The sequence below is a fragment of the Heloderma suspectum genome, chromosome 4 (genome assembly GCF_057233095.1).
Source record: "Heloderma suspectum isolate Gila_16-S chromosome 4, 16-S_ref, whole genome shotgun sequence".
Classification (NCBI taxonomy): Eukaryota; Metazoa; Chordata; class Lepidosauria; order Squamata; family Helodermatidae; genus Heloderma; species Heloderma suspectum.
The window spans coordinates 290,800,478-290,822,563 of NC_139461.1; the positions used below are offsets into that span (position 1 = coordinate 290,800,478).

At 43.1% G+C, this 22,086-nt stretch overlaps 1 protein-coding gene across 2 annotated transcripts in view; it reads right to left on the minus strand.

The window, feature by feature from the left end:
• The window catches only part of BCAS1 (brain enriched myelin associated protein 1), a 92,934-nt gene that overhangs the window by 15,786 nt on the left and 55,062 nt on the right, over window positions 1–22,086 (minus strand). The window contains exons 5-9 of one of the 2 annotated variants that reach the window (XM_084854176.1): window positions 17,995–18,159; window positions 12,932–12,976; window positions 9,057–9,191; window positions 2,779–2,814; window positions 2,261–2,482 (exon numbers count right to left, since the gene is read on the minus strand). In XM_084854176.1, coding sequence (XP_084710302.1) covers window positions 2,261–2,482; window positions 2,779–2,814; window positions 9,057–9,191; window positions 12,932–12,976; window positions 17,995–18,159 — 603 coding nt within the window. The remainder of the gene's footprint in view (window positions 1–2,260; window positions 2,483–2,778; window positions 2,815–9,056; window positions 9,192–12,931; window positions 12,977–17,994; window positions 18,160–22,086) is intronic. The other variant, XM_084854177.1, reaches the window with a different exon arrangement.

Genomic DNA, 22,086 nt, shown 5'->3' on the forward strand with positions numbered 1-22,086 from the left:
TGTCTTCTTGCCAGTTGCCAGGGCTACATTTTAGGCACCAGTGGCTGCTGGAGTTTTTCACCCCGATGCCATATATCTCCCCCCCGCCATGACGCACAACTAGATATTTAGACTTCCTTATAAGAAAATTTGGGGGCATAATCAGAGATACTTGTATGTAGCAACTTTCTGCATATACCTGGCTGTTTGAAACAGATATCCAAACAAAGACCTCCTGTCCCTGCATATAGAAAAGTAGCAGGTCAGATAGAAAATTAGGCTAGAACCTCTCTCTCTTACATACCATGTTGCTATTATTGTTATTATTTTCCAATGGAGGAAATTTAAACATGCCATCCCCCACCTGCAGCCTGAAGTGGTACAGTCCAGCAAGACTGCACCATGTGATTTCATTGTATGTGTAGACAAGCTTCACATTCATGTGCCTGGTGTTATCTGTGCACACCACTGCTCAATCCACTTTTGGCTGCTCTGCAGTGGCATGATAAAGGTGGATTTGTGCAACATGCTGCTTATAAAATGCCAAGGAGATAATCTGGTGGACTAATCCATAACTTTAGATCTAGGGGAGGAACTACGTAACACGATAAACTCAAGGATGCTGTCCAAAATTGCAGCTTTGTGTCATGTTCTCCCCAGTCTCCATTGTAGTGTGTAGTAAAGGTTATCATGGTGCTGACACCTGAATGGCCAGTGACTGCCAAGTATGTGGAGCAGGGTTGGGAAAACCCATAGTGTCGCGATGTCAAACTATGGATAAGATTTGCAAAATAGTTATATAAGAATAGGAGAAAACTTGTCATGGGGTTGACCTTTTTGGCAGAGCCCCATGTTTTAATCACAACTTTTCATTCCACCTTTAAATTCAAGAGTCAAGTAGTGATTAGCAATTTAGCCTTTGACCTAGTTATTAGTACTAATAGAAATTCTATCAGTTAAGTTGATTAACAAGACTGTTTGTCAGAAGGAATAATACAGAGGTAGCCATCATGGTTCAATAGAGCAACTTTTAAAAGAACCAGCGCCATTATCCATCATTATAACAACCTATTTGATCATCACCGTGTCTTTTTAAAAAATGTTTATTTTTATTCTTAAAATACAATGCAATAATCCTGTAGTATAACGTCAGATGGCAGCAACAAAAACACGGAAAGACATAATGCAATCAAAGATAATATCCAGTACTTAACCACAGCTACTAGATAAACATATTATAAGCATTAAATGCATTGCTCGAAGAAAGCCCTTTAATAATTTTAAAACAACAGATGTTGTGTGCATGTCAGAATGCATCCCCTCCAAATGTAAATTTTATCGGCATATCTTTGATGGCGTTTCACCACAGCAATTGTACAAGCAGCTGCTTTAGCAGTGAGATGTCTGCTATCGCCCATAGTAATAATACCATTAGGTCCTCCAACCCAGACATGCAGTCAACACTTATTTAGCTGCTGGAGTTGGTTCTCTTCCCAAAGCAGTATCCTCAAACGGGCAGAAGATGTCTTCCAGGACATCATTTAAAAAAAACAAACAAAAAGAAAACAGTGTATTATATTGCGGCTACTGCTGCTACAACTGCAGCCCAAACACATTTTGTTTCTCACATTATGTTGGTGCAGTGGGTTTAGTTTCACTAGTGATAACAACTGTATCCTGTGGGGAAATTCCAGATACCTCTTGTCTTCAAAGAAAATGTGCAATATAGAATCATCCAGCAACCTAATTGAATGGCTATTTTATGATTTGCCAAAACCATAATAACAATAGTACCACTAAGAAAGTGTATCTGGTGCTGATGATGGTTGTTTTTACTGGTCGAGTTAATTTTGAAGTGACTGGATGTAAATAAGTCTTGCAAAATTAAAAATGATGTTCACTGATATCTATATCTGTGTATCTGTAGGGTCACGAAGAGTCGGACACAACTTAATGACTGAACAACAACAACAGGATATACATATGAGACAAACAAGGAACCATTATGTTTAGCTCTGCATCGCTGCTACTCAGTGAGCAACTTTGAATTGGCATACACCAAAATGAATTGAATCTTTTTTGAAAAATCTTCTTGAGGTGTCATGGCAACTGTACATTTAAAAATCTGGCCTTGATGTGGCACAATCAACATTAAGACCTCATTCAGTTTTCAAACAATCTGGAGCCAATTGTTTGATACATGAAAAAAAACACCTCCTAATGATAAATCTCATTTCAATGCAACCATTACAGAAAAGGATGATCTAGAATCCACACATACCTTTTTCCAAAAGAATTTACTTAGCGGTGTGGGAGTAGAAGAAGATCTTTCCTTTGTCATATCTTTTGGAGTTTCATTGGTGATAACCACTGCTGCTGTTGCTGGCTGTTGTACTGGAGGTTCAGGGGCTTTTGTGTTCTGCTTTGTTACTGGACTCTCCTGTGATGGTGGGATGTTTGTTTCTGATTTCACAGCAGTAGTGATTTCAGGCTGTTCAGTACTCTAGAAAAATACGCACACAAGAATTTGTAAAACCAAAGAAAGGTTTTAAAGATTTTCAGTGTTACCAATGGGAAAACGTATTACGTGAAGTAACTATGGGAAGAAAAAAGACATAACTTCGCGCATCTGAATCTTACAAAGGACCACCCATTATTACATTCACCTTCACATGCCACAGGGTTAAATGACAGGTTATGGCAAGGGTGAAGGTAACAGCATGGCAATCCAATTCATAGTTACATTGATGCAACTGGAAAGCATGGCCCACATATGTGCTTTTTGACAGTGTTACTCACTTTGGTATTTGCTGTCTGTTGGACATCTTTCTTTGCCTAAAAGTGGGGAAAACACACACATAAAAGTCATTTGGGGCATTATCATTCCACACTCTCAGGAGCTATCTGGGATTACTTTCAAGGATCCAATATGGATAGGTTCACACAATCATTGGATATATATTACTGCTAGTATCAGAGGCACTATCCCTCTGAATATCAGTTGCTGTTGAATATGAGCAGGGCAATACTGTGGCACTCATGTCCTGCCTCAGGCCTCCCATAGGCATCTGGTTGACCACTCTGGGAACAGAATGCTGAACCAGATGGGCCTTTGGTCTGATCCAGCATGGCTCTTCTCATGTTCTTATGATGACTTCACTGCATCAGCAGTCAGAAAATGGCTATATGGCATCCCAGTGGCATCCCAGATTCCTTTACTTATGGAAACCGAAATCAATTATTTTATTGCTCCCTATCCACTTTTGGCTGCATCCAATGTGAGTTTCAGCAGCTTCAATCTGTGGGAAAGTGTTGCCTGCCACATGATGATGATGATGATCATCAATCATTGGTTCAAGGTGATGATCTTCACAACTTTTCCACTTCTGCCATACTGATCTCATGGCAGTGATCATTTTTGAAATGTGGCAGGGTTTCATAATTTCCACTGTAATTTTCTCATTTAAACATATGAACTACTCATATAAAGCTATGCAGCAAAGCAGTAGAATCCAGCTATTAGTATTAATGTTATTTTGGTGATATTAAACTTTTAAAGAAAAAATGGTTTTGGATTGAAATTAGTATTTAACATGGAGACCTGAATAACAATGTTACCTTGGGAAGGGAAAAGAAAACGGGGCTGGTTTCAGACGATTTGAGATGCGAGGAGGACAGGAAGCATAAGTCACTGGTGCTTCGTCTTCTCCATGTTTTCTTTAATACTTGAAGTAGGACATCGTGATCTCCCCCACCACTGATGTTATGAGATACTAGGACAACAGGAAGCATGGCTGACTGGCAGCTGCTATTCTCCATGCCACTTTGTAACACTCAAAGTGGAACACACACGTTTCTCTCTGTCATGAGATGCATGTGTTTCCGGTGTGTGTGTGTGATACAGTGGCCATGTGTCCTACTTTGCAGAGGACAGTCCTCTATTTGAAGGCCCATGTCTGGTTTAAAGTTGGGTGCTTCCAGACAGAGGGAAGCAATTAGAAGGCATTGTGCTGCTGTCCTATCTGTCTTTTTATCCTTAACAGATTTTGTTCATTAAGGAAAAAGACAGAAGAAGCGGTTGGAAAACATGGGATGGTTATGAATATAAGATTATGATATCTTTATCCCCATAAACTTCTGTGAATAAGGCATGGCTGAGTCAACCTCTGTGAAAGGTTGTCACAGAGAGGAAGGCCAGGATCTCTTCCCGATCATCCCAGAGTGCAGGACATGGAATAATGGGCTCAAGTTACAGGAATTTTGACACAAAATTTGAAATAATGGGCTCAAGTTACAGGAATTTTGACACAAAATTGGGCGGGATAGCGAATACTTTGGAAGACAGAAACAAAATTCAAAGTGATCTGGATAGATTGGAGCGCTGGGCAGAAAACAACAGAATGACATTTAATAGGGATAAAGGCCAAGTTCTGTACCTAGGAAAAAGAAACCAAATGCACAGTTACAAGATGGGGGATACGTGGCTCAACAACACTACAAGCGAGAAAGATCTTGGAATTGTTGTTGATCACAAGCTGAAAATGAGCCAACAATGTGATGTGGCTGCAAAAAAGGCAAATGCTATTTTGGGCTGCATTAATAGAAGCATAGCTTCCAAATCCCGGGAAGTACTAGTTCCCCTCTACTCAGCACTGGTTAGGCCTCATCTGGAGTACTGTGTCCAGTTCTGGGCACCACACTTTAAGAAGGATGCAGACAAACTGGAGAGGATTCAGAGAAGGGCAACAAAGATGATCAGAGGACTGGAAACAAAGCCCTATGAAGAGAGACTGAAAGAACTGGGCATGTTTAGCCTTGAGAAGAGAAGACTGAGGGGAGATATGATAGCACTCTTCAAGTACTTGAAAGGTTGTCACAGAGAAGAAGGCCAGGATCTCTTCTTGATCATCCTCGAGTGCAGGACACGGAATAATGGGCTCAAGTTACAGGAAGCCAGATTCCGGCTGAACATTAGGAAAAACTTCCTGACTGTTAGAGCAATATGACAATAGAAACAATTACCTGGGGAGGTGGTGGGCTCTCCCACACTGGAGGCATTCAAGACGAGGCTGGACAGCCATCTGTCAGGGATGCTGTGACTTGGATTCCTGCATTGAGCAGGGGGTTGGACTCGATGGCCTTGTAGGCCCCTTCCAACCCTACTAGTCTATGATTCTATGATTCTATGAAGCCAGATTCCAGCTGAACATCAGGAAAGACTTCCTGACTGTTAGAGCCCTATGACAATGGAACCAATGACCTAGGGAGGCGTTGGGCTTTCTCACACTGGAGGCATTCAAGACGAGGCTGGACAGCCATCTGACAGGGATGCTCTGACTTGGATTCCTGCATTGAGCAGGGGGTTGGACTCGATGGTCTTATAGGCCCTTTCCAATCCTACTATTCTATGATTCTAGGGTGATAACACCATAACAGCCTCATCTGGAAGCACTCATAAAGGGCCATAAGAAGGGAGAACAGGGGCCTTGAAGTTGCCCATCAGCAGTTAGCACCTGGACAGCAGACTGAGCAGGCACACAGGTTGCCTGGTCATAGTCTTTTCCACTGTGGTGAGATGTGTTTCATTTCTGTTTAAATCCTCCTAACGGTAGAAAATCCTCCTAACGGTAAGAGCTGTTTTCCACAAGATGTAGTGATGGCCACCAATTTGGATGACTTTAAAAAGGGATTGGACAAAATAATGGAGAAGAAGGATATCAATGGCTATTAGTCCTGATGGCTATATGCTACCTCCAGTATCAGAGGCAGTACTCCTATATACAACTGTTGCTGGGAACACATGTCCTGCTTGTGGGTTTCCCATGGGCAGCTGGTTGGCCGCTCTGTGAACAGAATGTTGGACTAGATGGACTCTTGGTCTGATCCAGCAGGGCTCTTCTTATTTTCTTATGTTCTTATGACAGTGGAACAGAGGTGGAGGGCTTTTCTTTGCTGGTGGTATTTAAGCAGAGGCTGGATGGCCAACTGCCAGGGATGTTGTAGTTGCAAGACTGAGCAGGGGTTTGGATTAGATGAACTTTATGGACTCTTCCAACTCTAAAATTCTATGATTCTATGATACAGTTCAGTTTTAAATTGCTGCTGTATGATACAGCTGTAGTTTGCTGGAGATTCATCAAGACTGCTAGAAAGAGACAACAGGACAAACTGAAGAGTAGAGTGTAATGTCTCTCTTCCTGACAGAAATAGTTGAGTAAAGTGTATTTTTCAAAACCAGCATCATCCAGAGCATCTCTACACCAGCCTAAAATCCCACATTTAAAATGTGGCTTTCTATTTCCGTTTTAAATACAGGATCACAACAGACTCCCTTTACATGTGCTTCCTTCCCACCCCTTTCTTTCTCCTTCCCCCCCCTAATCTGAGTCTTCCATATGTTTCATTATACAGCCGCTAGATGGCACTGTGGTCTAGCTCTTCTCTTACAGCTTTTCCTTTGGAAGTGGAACTCAAGCACTGTAATTTGATAGCTCATTATCTTTTAAAAAATGGAATAAAGGTCATTTAGTACGGGAGCCTGCTAATGACGTCATCTAAAGGGTCCACAAACTTCGGAGAGTAACCAATCTCAATAGCAGGATAAAAGCTCCATGTGATGAAGCCCCCATACTCCTTTAGCCAATACAGTATGGTATAGCTACTACTGTTCTCAGTCTGGAGACAAAGCAGAGGGAAGCAATAGTTTACTTCCCACTGTGCAGAGGAGAAACACTAGTGAAGTATTTTATTGCTGTATTTAATGTGGAATGAAATTTCTGCTCCCATATGCAAGGTCACTCCACAAGGAGAATCCGCCTATTGCATTGCCAAAGAGATGATCCGTACCAGTTCTGTTGGCTGCTTTCCCCTTTATACTCTACAGGAGATAAGCGCTATCAGAAGGATCTGACTATCAGTTGTGTGGGTTGGGAGAGAAGAGAGAAGATTTCCACAGTTTGGGCCAAATGCTATTTTGGGCTGCATTAATGAAGCATAGCTTCCAAATCCGGGAAGTACTAGTTCCCCTCTACTCAGCACTGGTTAGGCCTCATCTGGAGTACTGTGTCCAGTTCTGGGCACCACACTTTAAGGAGGATGCAGACAAGCTGGAGAGGGTTCAGAGGAGGGCAACAAGGATGATCAGGGGACTGGAAACAAAGCCCTATGAGGAGAGACTGAAAGAACAGGGCATGTTTAGCCTGGAGAAGAGAAGACTGAGGGGAGATATGATAGCACTCTTCAAGTACTTGAAAGGTTGTCACAGAGAGGAAGGCCAGGATCTCTTCTCGATCATCCCAGAGTGCAGGACACGGAATAATGGGCTCAAGTTACAGGAAGCCAGATTCCGCCTGAACATCAGGAAAAACTTCCTGACTGTTACAGCAAGACGACAATGGAACCAATTGCCTATGGAGGTGGTGGGCTCTCCCACATTGGAGGCATTCAGGATGAAGCTGGACAGCCATCTGTTAGAGATGCACTGATTTGGATTCCTGCATTGAGCAGGGGGTTGGACTCGATGGTCTTATAGGTCCCTTCCAACCCTACTATTCTATGATTCTATGATAACTTTGTCCTGCAGTCACACATCTCCCTGTATGAAAGCCAAGAAATATAACCCACTGAGAAGATCTCCTGTGCAAGCACTGTTAACATGAACAGGAGTCAGTTGCTACTATTAATGGAGTTTGCCCAATGTTCAAGCAGAAATAGTACAATATATGAAGTCAGTCAGGCTCCATCTTTTGATGGGCTGCGAGGGATTTAGGAGGAATACTCCTTCCAAGATTTCAGCTAGTGCAATGGAAATAAGCCTTAAGGGCATTTCTTTTCACTTGGTATTAAGCTGAAACTAGTGCAACCAAAAATTATGTTCCATGCCTATTGGACTCTTATGCATCTTAGGACCAAACTAGACTAGACATTAAGATCCATAGCTGGATTTCCCATGCCTTCACTTAAAACAACAACAACAACACAGCTGCATGCTTTTTTTGGGCAGCGGGGGTGGGGGAGTGATTTGGATCAGACCACAGCACTGCAGGAGGAGAGTTTAACACTTTCTCCCCACACAATTTTCAAATGCAAATTACCCCAGCCCCACATCCAAAGCTGTTATTTGTTAAAGGAAAACATAGAGGTACATGTAAATTGTCAATTAACAATCATATAGGGAGAGTCTGGATGATTATATTGCAGTTTAATAATATATAAACAAGACTTTTCCTCTTTACTCCTCTCTTTGTGTGAGCTGGCAAACAAACCAAGATGTTTCCCGATTCTTCTGAACCAGGAAACTATGGCTGACAGCTCTGGAACAAGCCAGAACATGAAAACAGTATCAAACTATGGTTTAATACCCTGGCTTGTTCTGAAGTTGTCAACCATAGCTTCCTGGTTCAGAAAAAAATCAGGAAACTATAGTTAGTGGAAGAGGACATCCCGGTTTGTTTGCCAGCATGCATACGGGAGCTTCATGCACAAGAAAATGGCTTGTACATATAGGTTTGTGAAGCCAAGAAATGTCACCCGAATGTGGTCATATACTTCTAGCAAAAGCGTTCTGAAGGAACATAACATGGAAGCTGGTACACCGGAGTGATAAGACTGTAAACTGGGAAATCTGAGGTTCCAGTATCAATGAATTCTCAGAGTAGCCTGTTCTCAGCCTCATCCCCCCTCCCCTTCTGCAATATGAATGCTAATTGTAAATGACACTTAAAAAATCTGAATTGTTTGTCAGATCTGGTTAAAGGCAACATGGGTGCTGTTAGTGAGGGGGACTTATTAAAATGACACAGGTAAGGGTCATTATGATGTGGTCAGTGGGATCTTCCCCCCCCCGAACCCCGAATTCACAGATGTTACTCAAGGGGCGAATTTCCGGACTCCAAAAGGCTTGAGGCACTTCCTCTTGCTTGTTTTTTTTGGGAGGGGAGTTGCTAAAACACCTGGCCTGATTTTGCTCTTTTTAATGTTCAATTATTGCAATTTGTCATTCTGGTTTAACAATCTTAAGACTCATCTGTTGCCATTCAGGGTTCTGGGTGGTTGATGTTTTACTCTCCAGTACCAACCTTATGCCTAAACAGTTTGCTAAATGTACTGTGTCCTAATCTGGGGCTGTCTGGCTTCTTTTTCTTGGTGCTTTTCACCAGGGAATCGGATGCCATCTTCTCAGCAAGCTGCCCACCATGTCCTGTTTGAGATCCCTTTGTGCGACATCATTCAGAGCTGAATCTCCATTGCATACTCCATTTTCCTTTTGCTCAAAATATGCATCAGCAAGATATGCACTCTTTCGTCAGAAACTACTACACATATACACACACCCTGCCTAATTGACGAGAATTCTGTATTTCACTGTTTTGATAATCACCTTTCAGTTTCTCCAAAACAGAAACTTCCAACAACAAATCCTTAAGGGAATCACTTGGAACAATTTCCACTATGATTGCACAATTGCATAAGCAGCACTATATGCACTGTTCAAATATTCTGCCTTCAGAGAAACCTATTGATTCTCTGAGGAAACCCCACTTCTTGCCATAGAAGTCCAGCACATTGAAGAATGTTTTGAGACATGTTCTAAGGCACATGCTGAGCTCATGTGGATCACTGGCCAATCAATATGTTTGGTGTCACAACAGCCCTGCATGATCAGAACCTAGAATACATCCAGCACTTTCCTGTGATTCCACACTATAGGGGAAAATCAAAAGTGGTAGGCAAGTGATGTTTCAAGGAAGCTCGTATGCCATGACATCTCCCCATTAAGGAACCCCTGATCAGCTTTCAGTGAACCCCAGGGCTGCCTAAAGCACAGTTAAACAATTGCACTATTGCAATTCCATTTAATTCAAGGGGGCTTGCAAACAACTCAAAGCCCTGGCCTTAACTTTTAAAGCCCTAAATGCCTTGGGACCAGATTATTTGAAGAAATGCCTTCACCCATAAAATCCTACCCATACATTAAGATGTGCGTGAGGAGTCCTTCTCCAGTGCTTGCCACTGAGATCGTTTCAGCTGGCAGGCACAAGAGAGAGGGTCTTCTCAGTGGTGGCCCCAAAAATGGTGGAACTCTTTCCTTATTAACGTGTGTGTTGTCCCTTCTGTATAGTCATTCAGGTGAGGACTATTAGTCTGGAGGGCACATTTTCTTAAGCACAGCATGATATAAAAATATGTAAATTAACACACTGCATACAAAATCCCAAAGAAAGATATAGCATCAGACTTTGAAATCTTAATAAACTGCACCTCCTGTTAAGAGGATTTCAGGTATCAGGTGATGGGAAAGATCTCTATATGAGACTCTGGAGAGCTTCAGGGACCCTAAGTAGACAATGTTGGGATGGATGGACCAATAATCTGACTTGGTACAAGGCCGATCCATACATTTATGTTCCATGCAGGAGATGGAATTCCAGTGAACCAAAGGATATGGCTCACATTCTCCTTTTACCAGAAATTAATTTGCAATCCTATGCACGTTTAGACAGAAAAAAAATCCTACAACTCCCAGCATTCCTCAGCCAGCCATTACTAGCTGGGGAATGCTGGGAGTTGTAGGACTTTTTTTCTGGCTGGGGAATACTGGGAGTTGTAGGACTTCTTTCTGCCTAAACATGCAGCTGGTGCAGAATGCGGCGGCTCGCCTGATTAAAGGCAGCCGCCGGTGTGATCACATCACTCCGGTGCTGAAAGAGTTGCACTGGTTACTAGTTGTTTTCCGTGCCAAATTCAAGGTGTTGGTTTTGACCTTTAAAACCCTATGCGGTTCCAGCCCAGCCTATCTCAAGGACTGCCTCCAGCAACACCAGACAGGCTGCTTAACAAGATCAGCCTCGGATGGCCTTCCCTCTGTTCCATCAACCAGGACAGCTAGGCTGGTGAGAACGAGGGAGAGGGCCTTTTCTGTGGTGGCCCCTACTCTGTGGAACTCCCTCCCTAGGGAACTCCGCCATGCCCCCTCTTTAATGAGCTTCTGCCACGCACTGAAAACTTGGTTATTCAGGCAGGCATTTGGGGTGGGTTAGGGTATTTTTTTTAAGGGGCCGCGGTGGCTTAGTGGTTAAGACGCTGAACTGCAGACTGGAAGGTCGGCAGGTCAGCAGTTCAAGACCCAAGTGCTGCGTGACGGAGTGAGCTCCCGTCTTCAGTCCCAGCTTCTGCCAACCTAGCAGTTCGAAAGCAAGACATTGCAAGTAGATAAATAGGTACTGCCTCGGCGGGAAAGGTAACAGCGTTCCGTGCACCTCGGTGTTCAGTCATGCCGGCCACAAGACCACGGAAGCGTCTTCGGACAGCGCTGGCTCTTTGGCTTAGAAACGGGGATGAGCACCACACCCTAGAGTCGGACACGACTGGTTGGGGACACCTTTACCTTTACCTTTTAGGGTATTTTTAAATAATGTTTTAATGTATAATTTTACTGTTTTAAATTGTACCATTGTACATCACCCAGAGTGGCTGGCTGACTGGCCAGATGGGTGATTAAGAAATCAAATCAGTCAATCAATCAATCAATCAATCAATGCATAGGATTGCACCCTTAATCTATATGTTTGCCACTGGTTATTAAGGGCTACTAGTCATGATGGCTATATATTACCTCCAGCATTAGAGGGAGCATGCCTTTGTATATCAGTTGCACTTGCTGGAAACATAAGTGGGAGGGTGCCATTGTCCTCATGTCCTACTTGTGGGCTTCCCATGGGCATCTGGTTGGCCACTCCACTAGGAACCGTATGCTGGGCTAGAGAAGCCCTTGGTCTGATCCAGCACAGCTCTTTTTATGTTTATTGCATTTAAAACATGGAGCTTAGGCATTGTGACAAGTGCTGAAACAAACAGCAAAAGGGTCATTTCTAAGTTCTAATGGTCATTTTTCATACAATATATAGGAAAATGATGATAATTTAAAAACCACACAAACAAAAACAAAACCCTCAGGTGTGCCAATATTCATTCAACAAAGAACAGAGGGCAGTCTTATTTATTTAATTCATTTCTATACCGCCCAATAGCTGAAGCCCTCTGACTCTCTTACACATGTACCTGTATGATAGATGTGTCTACAAATGCCTTTCCATCACTTTCAATCTTTTAAATTTTGGTGTACACCGAAAGATGTCTGTAAAGAGGCCCTAATATTATTCCCCAAACAAAGCTTATAATTAAACTGTATAAAACCAAGATAGGGAGGAGTTTCTTGACTTCATCCAAGGATTTCATGGTGGCGTACATCATTCTTCCCTTGTCCCATTTTATCCTCACAACAACCCTGTAATGAAGACTAGGATGAGACATAGTACTCGGCCCAAGGTTTCCTCGTGAGCTTCATGGCTGAGTGGGAACTGAGCCCAGGTCTCCTTAGTCCTAATCTGACATTCTTATGGGTGGCTTCATAGGTACAACATCAAGCAGTCACTGAGCCAATCTATAGAAAAATCAGACTCGGCTTAAAATTCTCACTCAGCTGTGAATCTGGATGCCCATGGGCCAGTCTGTCTAACCCACATGACAAAGTCATTGAAAATACAAAATAGGGCAAGGACCACGTGCATTACCCAAAGCTCCTTGAAGGAAAGATGAGATAAAAATGCAATAAGGGCACAACCCTATGTAGGTTTAGATAGAAAAGAACTCCTACAACTCCCAGCATCCTCCAGCCAGCATAGCATAGCTGGCTGGGGAATTCTGGGAGCTGTAGGACTTTTTTTTTTCTGTCTAAACATGCATAGGGTTTGCCTTAAATTAAATAATAAATCGCACTAACACCACAGGTAGAGCCTTAGTATTGCCTGATGTCAACTCAAATGCAATGATTTTCACTGTACCTTCAGATGTACATGTGTGTGTGAACCAGCCCCAAGACGCACATTGATCCATCTTAATCAGGTATTCTAAGGAAAAAGAGAGGTCCATTTTGTCAGGAACAAACACTCACCTTATCCTCAGAACCAGCCTTGGAGTCCGTCTTGCTTGGAGAAACCTTTCAATTCAAGAAGACAAACCCAATCCATGAAATGTGCAGTATTAAAGACCAAACCAAACCTTGACAGTATCTCTGGCCTTGAGCCAGAAGGGAAACATTTAAATCTCCAGATTTAAAACTGAGAATATGCAAAGGAAGACTGGACAAGGGCCAGTAGTTTTAAAATACGGAGACAAATTCAAGTTAAGTGCTAGGAAGAGCTTCCTAACTGTAAAAACGATTCAAACCTGGAACAAACTACAGAAGGAGGCTATAAAGTCTTCAAGAACAAATTAGACAAGCACCTGTCAGGGTGAAGAAGATTGATGACTGGGGGGGGGGGTCCCATAGAGAGCTGAAAGTACCACCACTGCATGTAGTGTATACAATTCAAAAAGAGGACAGGACCCCTGCACCTTTAATAGTTGTGTAGAAGAGGGAATTCCAGCAGGTGTAACTTGAGCACGATAAGCTGCTGACCTTCTCTCTTCTGCACAACTAATAACGTAATTAAAGGCACGGAACCGTGTCCTCTTTTGCATAGAGCCCCCATCATGTACACTCATTTTTTTGCGGTGTGTGTGCGTACACGCGTTTCGTTGTTATTTCTGGTTTTGCACATTTTGTAAGTCTTTGTGGTGCTTCCAAAAAACCACAAAGGCTATTTCGCTAGAGCAGAGGTGTTGGACCTCTTTCAGCCCGAGGGCTGAATTCCATTTCAGGGAAGCTCTCAGGGGCTGCATTTGAGTGGTGGGCAGGGCCAAAGGGGAGGGGCCCAAAACACCAGCCTATTTTAGCTAACAGCTCTAACTGCCAGTAACTAAGCATTATGAGAGGCATTTCAACATTTTAGAATGGGGAAAAACTGCACAAAGGCAGGGAAACCACGAACGGGGGGGGATGGGGTAGCCCCAGTGGAAGGGGGCGTGGCCATTTGGGGACCCCAGAAGGGCAGGATTTGGCCCCTGAGCCTGAGTTTCTGCACCGGAGATTATGAGCAGGTGCATAACATACCTACAATGTATAATGTATAACACCACCTTCAGTACTCTTTAAAACAGCCTTTTCCAACTTGGTGCCCTCCAGATGTGTTGGGCTGCAGTAGCCCCAGCCAGCCAGGCTGGGATTCATAGAATCATAGGATTGGAAGGGGCCTACAAGACCATCGAGCCCAACCCCCTGCTCAGTGCAGGAAGCCTGATTCCCAGGTGGTCCCCCATCCCAGTACTAACCAGGGCTGACCCTGCTTAGCTTACGAGATCAGGCACATCTAGCCCTTTGCTGGGAGTTGCAGTCCAACACATCTGGAAGGCATCAGATTGGGGCAGGCTGCTTTAAAAGGGCCATCTGTCTCCAGCCTCCAGGATGCTCTAGGAAATTCTACTTCCATGCTTTTATAAGAAACGAAATCTTTTGACCTCAAAATTTTATATATTAGACAAATGCAGAATAGGTATCTTAGAGCACGCTCTTACACGTGTCAACCCAGAAGTAAGCCCACTGGCTTCAATGGGACTTGCTGTGTTTGTTGTTATTGTTGTTATTATTATTATAACATTTATATCCCGCCTTTTTTCCTCTTGCAAGGAGTTCATATTGGGATTGCAGCCCTTGCCATGGCTATTAACTGGAATCACAGCTAACTGGGACTTTGATGTTCAGAGGTAGTATATTTCTGACTTCCAGTTGATGGGGATGGAGGAACAGGGAAAAGCCATAACTGTCATGACCTGCTTGTGTACCCTGAAGAAGTTTCTTTTAGTTTCCATTATTGTAAGCTGCCTTGAATGCCATTTTCACTGCAGAAGGGCAGAGTACAAATCACATAAACAAATAAACAAAGCATCTAACTTTCCACTGTTGAAAACATAATGCTGGTCTTAAAGGAACTTTGGCCTATACAGCAATTCATTTTGTACATTCTTATGCCCTTAAACTAGCTGAATTCAATTCTGGTGTGTGAATACAGTATTAGAGAACACTGTTTAGAGCCCTTATTAAATAAAAAGTTTTGAAAAATGAAAGAAAAATTAAGCTTCAAAGGAATGAACCAGTATGAGGCCTGCCTCCTATGCTGTAAAGCCTTCTAGCCTTAGGTAGAGTTAATTGGAATCCATCTCAGTTAACTGTAGTGAAGACCCTGAGTTTTGTGGGTATACATTCATTCTGACCTGTATTTCCTCCATTGCAGTTATTTATATCTGAACTTGTATTTTTGTTATAGTAACGACCAGATATAAAATTCTGTTTCGTGTATACTTTTACGTGGAGTTTTAAATGTATTTTATTTTGTTCTCTTTTGATATGGTCTGTGGACTAATTCAGTAAATTCTATTCTAGTCTATGAAAACCTTGCTGAAGAAGTCACCAAAAGACAGAGTCAAACACATGTTGGAGAAGCATGTAGATCTTCACTGAAATGATTGAGCTCCTTGGTAACATCTCCTGTCATCTCACGTTGATATTTTATTAGACTGACAATGCAATCCTATGCATGTTTACTCAGAAGTAAGCCACACTATATTCACTGGTATTTACTCCCTAGTAAGTGTGTTTAGGATTGCAGCCTTCAGATGCGATCCCATCCACATTTACAAGGGAGTAAGTGCCATTGAACTCAATGGGCATTATATCTGAATAAAGAGGCCTGTGATTGCACCGCTAATGTAGCTTTTTTTCCTTCTTCTAGAACTGTGACACAGTTCTCTTAGTTGTGCCTAATTAGAAGTGCTACTGCTGAAAAAACTAGAGTAACTGATGCTTTTGTTCTAACCTTCACAGTCAATGAATAAAAGTCACGCCCCTTTAATGAACAATTAAGATCCATTTTTCTACCATTTATTTATATTTATTTATTTATTTATTTATTTCTATACCGCCCAATAGCCGAAGCTCTCTGGGCGGTTCACAAAAATTAAAACCAAACAACACACAATAAAACAATTTAAAATATATAGAACATTAAAACCACAATATAACAATACAACCACAATAAAACCTAGCAGCAGTACAGGAGTTTAAAATACAGATTTAAAACAGCAAAGATAAAAATTTAGAAAGCTAAAATGCCTGGGAAAATAAAAAGGTCTTCACCTGGCGCCGAAAGGAGTACAATGTAGGCGCCAGGCGAACCTCACTAGGGAGCTCATTTCAGAGCCGGGGTGCCACAACAGAAAAAGCCCTCCTCCTAGTAGCCACCCGCCTCACTTCCTTTGGCAGGGGCTCACGGAGAAGGGCCGCTGATGATGATCTTAAGGTCCGGGCAGGCACATATGGGAGGAGGCGATCCTTCAGGTAACCTGGCCCCAAGCCGTTAAGGGCTTTGAATGTTAACACCAGCACTTTGAATTGGGCCCGGAAATGGACTGGCAGCCAGTGCAGCTGGAAAAGTACTGGCGTAATATCAGCTCGCAGGCCAGTCCCTGTTAACAATCTTGCTGCCCTATTTTGGACCAGCTGAAGATTCCGGACCGTTTTCAAAGGCAGCCCCACGTATAACGCATTGCAGTAATCCAGACGAGAGTTATCAGAGCATGGATAACTGTAGCTAGGCTATCTCTGTCCAGATAAGGGTGTAGTTGGTATACCAGCCTAAGCTGATAAAAAGTGCTCTGTGCCACTGAGTTCACCTGTGCCTCAAGTGACAGTTCTGGATCCAAGAGCACCCCCAAACTACGAACCTGATCCTTTAGGGGGAGTGCAACCCCCTCCAGAACAGGTTGAATATCACCTAGCCGGGCAGACGAACCACCCACTAACAGTACCTCCGTCTTGTCTGGATTGAGTTTCAGTTTATTAGCCCTCATCCAGTCCATTACCGTGCCCAGGCACTGGTTCAGAACAGCCACTACCTCACCTGGTTTTGATGAGAAAGAGAGGTAGAGCTGGGTGTCATCCGCATATTGATGGCACCTCAGCCCACACCTCCGGATAACCTCCCCCAGCGGTTTCATGTAGATGTTAAACAGCATGGGGGATAAAATAGAGCCCTGTGGAACCCCATGGCACAATTGCCATGGCACAGAGCAATAATCCCCCAGCACCACCTTCTGGAATTGGCCATCCAAGTAGGAGCGGAACCACTGTAGTGCAGTGCCTCCAACTCCCAACCCAGACAACCTATCCAGAAGGATACCATGGTCGATGGTATCGAAAGCCGCTGAGAGGTCCAGGAGAATCAACAGGGTCGCACTCCCCCTGTCCCTCTCCCGGCAGAGGTCATCCCACAGGGCGACCAAGGCAGTTTCCATTCCAAAACCAGGCATGAAGCCCGATTGAAATGGATCTAGATAATCCGTTTCATTCAAGAGTGCCTGGAGCTGTCCTACAACCACGCACTCAAGCACCTTGCCCAGGAAGGGGATGTTGGCCACTGGCCTATAATTGTTAACATCCTCTGGGTCCAGGTTAGGCTTTTTCAGGAGTGGTCTAATTACTGCCTCTTTTAAAGCGGCAGGCACCACTCCCTCTCTCAAGGAGGAATTTACAACCTCCTGGACCCAGCCGGACAACCCCTCCTTGTTTGATTTAATAAGCCATGAAGGGCAAGGGTCAAGCACACAAGTGGTCGATCGGACTTGGCCAAGCACCTTGTCCGCATCCTCAGGCCTCAGTAACTGAAACAGTTTTGTTATATTTCAAAACTTCTCTTAAACAAGACCAGTAAGTGGTTTTCTGCCTTGCTGAACTATCCGGACACTCTATTTTCCCTTTTTATCATTTCACATTGACCTCAACCCTTTGTAGCATTTGCTGTTAATTTGTTTTGCCAAAGGTGCAAATCATTCCCCTCCTAAATTTCCCCCCACAACCCACCAAAAATGACTTTGACAGCAATTTCCAAAGAGGTAGCCGTCTGTTGCAACAAAAAAAACCCAATGAAGTGTCTTGCGGCACCTTAAAGACTAACCAAGCTTATGCCAGAAGAGATGTGTTAGTCTTTTAAGGTGCCACAAGACTCTTTGTTGTTTTGACAGCAATCTTATTTTACAGTTGACACTAGTTCTATAGAGGAAAAAATGATGGCAAAATCTTACCAGTGTTTTAAAGAAGCTCATGACGGAATTGTTATATTCTGTCCCAGCTGCTGTCTTAACGTTCTCTGGTTTTATCTCCTCTTGGGCAAGATCCTCAGAGGCCAGGCAATTGACACCCGCTGAGTCCTGTGGCAGAGTGGTTTGCTTGTACTCATCTATTACGTCCTGTATAAAAAGGGAGCACAGTTCTTCTAGTTCCTTGCCTGTTGAATGGCCAGCAGAAGATGGTAAAAGTACTCTCTTTGCCACTTGCATCATGCTACTCTCTCCAGGGCACAGTCCTAATTCCATCCATATTTCTTCAGCCTACATGTCCAGAACAATTGGGCATTGATGCCAGCCGTGTCTAATAGATGCAGCATTTGTCATTGGCTTGGGGAACATTGTTCCAAACCACACAGAACAACAAATACAAGAGGCCAGGTTGCATATGGCATGCAAAACAAATATCCTCTTCTGTTCAAGGCAGCTGAGCACTGAATGGTAAGCAACACATGGCTGCAGTTTGAACTCTGAATTCTTAGTGTCAGATCACACCATAGAGAGGGAGCCCCTACAGCTCAGTTTTCTAGAAAGATTTAAAAATACTAAATTCTGCAAGTTCAGGAGAATGCAATTGATTTATTTGTTGAGATCTAGTTAAAAAACAACGTTGATAGATCATCACACCATACACAGGGAGTCCCTAGTGCACAGTTTACTACAATTTTCAGAGTAAAAAAATTATTTGTGTCAAGTTTAGGAGAATTTCGTTTGCTCATTTCTTGGTTCAGATCTAGCTAAAAGCCTGATGTATTCGAAATGTCTCCTTGTACCACAGGGGTGGGTAACTTTTTTCGATTGATTGATTGCATTTATATCCTGCCTTTTTCCCACTTGTGAGGAACCCAACACAGCTTACATTAGCCTCTCCATTTTATCCTCACAACAACAACCCTGTGAGGTAGGTTGGGCTGAGAGTCTGTGACTGGCCCAAAGTCACCTGGTGAGCTTCCATGGCTGAGTGGGGACTAGAGCCCGGATCTCCTGGCTCCCAGTCCAACGCCCTAGCCACTACATCATGCTGGCTAGGGCTGCATTCCCTCATGGGTAATCTGTCAGACACTGCAGGATGATGGTGAGTGGGGCTGAAACCAGCAGTAGGCGGGGCCAGAGCCAAACGTGGGCGGGCCAGAGCCAAAAGTGGGCAGGTCATCCTTTTTTTCTTTCTGCCCCCCCTTCTTCCTTTTTATGCAGTAATCCTTGAGCAAGCCAGTCCTCCCCCACCACTAGCATAAAGCGGGGGTCCCCAGATATTGGTGGACTATAAATCCCATCATCCCTGATCATTGGCCAGGTTGGCTGGAGATGATGGGAACTGTGTAGTCCAACAACAGCTGGGGACCCTAAGTTGGGGAAGGCTGGCTTATTTGAGCTATCATTAAGTATGTCCTGTACTCATAAATGCCCAAACAAAGTAGACCCAACAATCTGTGACAAATCATTTTTTTTTCACACAACTTTGCTGTGCATAAAGTTTTTCAGATCTTAGCTTTCTCTTTAGGAACGCAAACCTCCCTCTGTCCATAAGCTGTATGCAGATCTGTGTCTGTGTTGATGTGGGTGGCTTTGATTCTGCTTTTCTTCCAGCTTGCTTTCAAATAGTGCCAAACCCACTGATGGGCGATGCACAGAAATGTGTTTTCTTCCACTATGTCTTTGCACAGTTGATTGGCATAAGGCACAGAAGTCAGGTCACAGTCCAAAGTTCAGTTTTGACACCTGTTATGTGTCCACCCTCTCTTCCTTTGTCTTAAGTGTGCAGCAATTCCTAATGGATTTCATACCTTCCACCATTTCACAGATGATGAAAGGGATGCTCTGCTTGGCATATAACACACCCTATTACACACACATTGCTCTCCTGCTGTGATAATTTACTCAGCAGTGGGTTGTCTAAGCAAGTGCATTAGTCAACTGATCAAAACAGTTTCCTTAATTAAATGTTTAATTCAGGGTTTAATGCATGGATTTAGTTGTGCTTGCTACAGAAGAGCTGTAGCACGCACAAATAGGGTGGCCATTTGTCGTACTTTACAGGAGACGGTCCTCTATTTCAAGGGCTGTCAGAAGACAGTCCTTTATCAGAAGGTGTCCTCTGTTTGCAGGACTGTCTAATCCAAGATACAGAACCCTAAGAGGGGAGAGTGGGGCCTTGAAGTTGCCCATCAACAGTTAGCACGTCAACAGCAGACTGAGCAGGTAAACTGGTCACCTGGTCACAGTCTTCCCCAGTATAGTGAGATGTATTTCTATTTCAATTATAGTAATTTCTAAATGTGCATTGCACAGCATCACCAGTGATCACAGGGCATGTCTGTTAAGGCATCAGCCTTAGCTTCCCATTTCCTGGCTTTTTGGAGTTTGAGCCAATGTGAGACAGCCTTAACAGTGGTCTTAAACAAGCAAATTCTTTGAATTTCTTGATAGCACTTGTATTATTTCAAATGATTGCATGCTACCACTGTATCATCATAGCTACAGTTTAATTTCTTGTTAATGAAAGTCCCCCCCCCCTTATAAGACACCTTAACAAAAGCCAGCTTTTGGGTTGGCACGGGATACACAAAGTCAAATCTACTATGAATGTATTTGGTATTTCTTAAAAAAATAGAGAGTATTGCGTCAATACATTGTTGAGCCTCTTTCATCCCTTGGATGCCCTCCTCTCTCCCTTCCTCCCCTTCTTACGAGGAATTTATAGAGAATGGGGGTGGGAACACACATTTGAAGGGAACATACATTTGAGTGGGATAGCAGTGGGCCGGGGACAGAGATTCTTGATATGTGTGAAATTTTCCATGCATGGAATTGCAGTATAATAAAAGTCTTTCTTAGCTTCAGGAAAAGTTAATAGAGAAAGGATTCATTTTCAGGCTGGCATCCCAAGGGTTAAATGCATCTGTTAAATGCATTCTACAAAACCATAGAATAATGTCCTACTTCATCTCCTCTGCCAAGACCTACCATTTTGCACGTTGGCTCCCCAAAGTTACACTGCTCATTTGGTTTGGATTGTCTCAACAAGTTGTTTAGAAATCTCTTGTAATAAGAAATGTAACATAATATCAAGACCAATAAACAAGGGGCAGACTTGCAAAGAAAAAATAATAATAGGCCCTATAGAAAATACACATTCATGTCAATGTCAACTTATTTATCATCGTAACAACAATCCTGTGAGAAAGATTAAGCTGAGAGCAAAGGATTAGGGTGGCCACGTATCCTATTTTACAGAGGACACTTCTTTATTTAAATGGGCTATGCAGTCCAAGTCCGGTTTAAAGATAAAGAACCACAAGAAGGAAGACCACAAGAAGTTTCCCATCAACAGCAGACTGAGGGCTTCTCCACAGGAGCGATTTATTGCATGCTCATGACTGGCCACTCACAGAAGGTTGTGGGTCCTTTACACAATTTCGTCAACCTCCAGGATGTCTCTTGCGTCTTCTCCTGGTAATCTCCCTTTTTAAAAGTTCAGAGATAATGCACTATTTAAAATTATTGCAGGATATCACGGGATATCCCCAGTGTGTAAAGTCAACTTTGCACTATAATACAGCCACTAGATGGCACTGTTTCATTGAACCTTATGGAGCATTGCTGAGAGGGCAAGTTTTCAATTACAAATCATGTCGTCTCTCTTGGTTGCTGTCTAAAGGAGCCCGTAGTGAACACAGAAAGACTCCAGAAGAAGAAAGCCTGGATGCATTTTTCCTTAATGTAGAGATGCCCTGAGTAGGCACACAGGTCACTGGTCACAGTCCTCCCCACAATGGTGAAATTCATTGTATTTCTATTTAAATGATAGTAATTATTTCTAAATCTCTATGTAGACATATAAATGCAAATCTGTAACCAATTTTGTCCTCCTCGAAGATCATGCCTGAATTAGAAAAAAAAAAAAATCGCGGAGAAGCCATGATTCTTTGACGATAACTCCTTAATTAAAAAAAAAATCCGAAGCGGGCGACAGAAGGGGGTAAAACTTAGTCTCATTTGAAGGGATAGAACAACCCCTGGCTAAGTGCAGGAAGCCTGATTCCCAGGTGG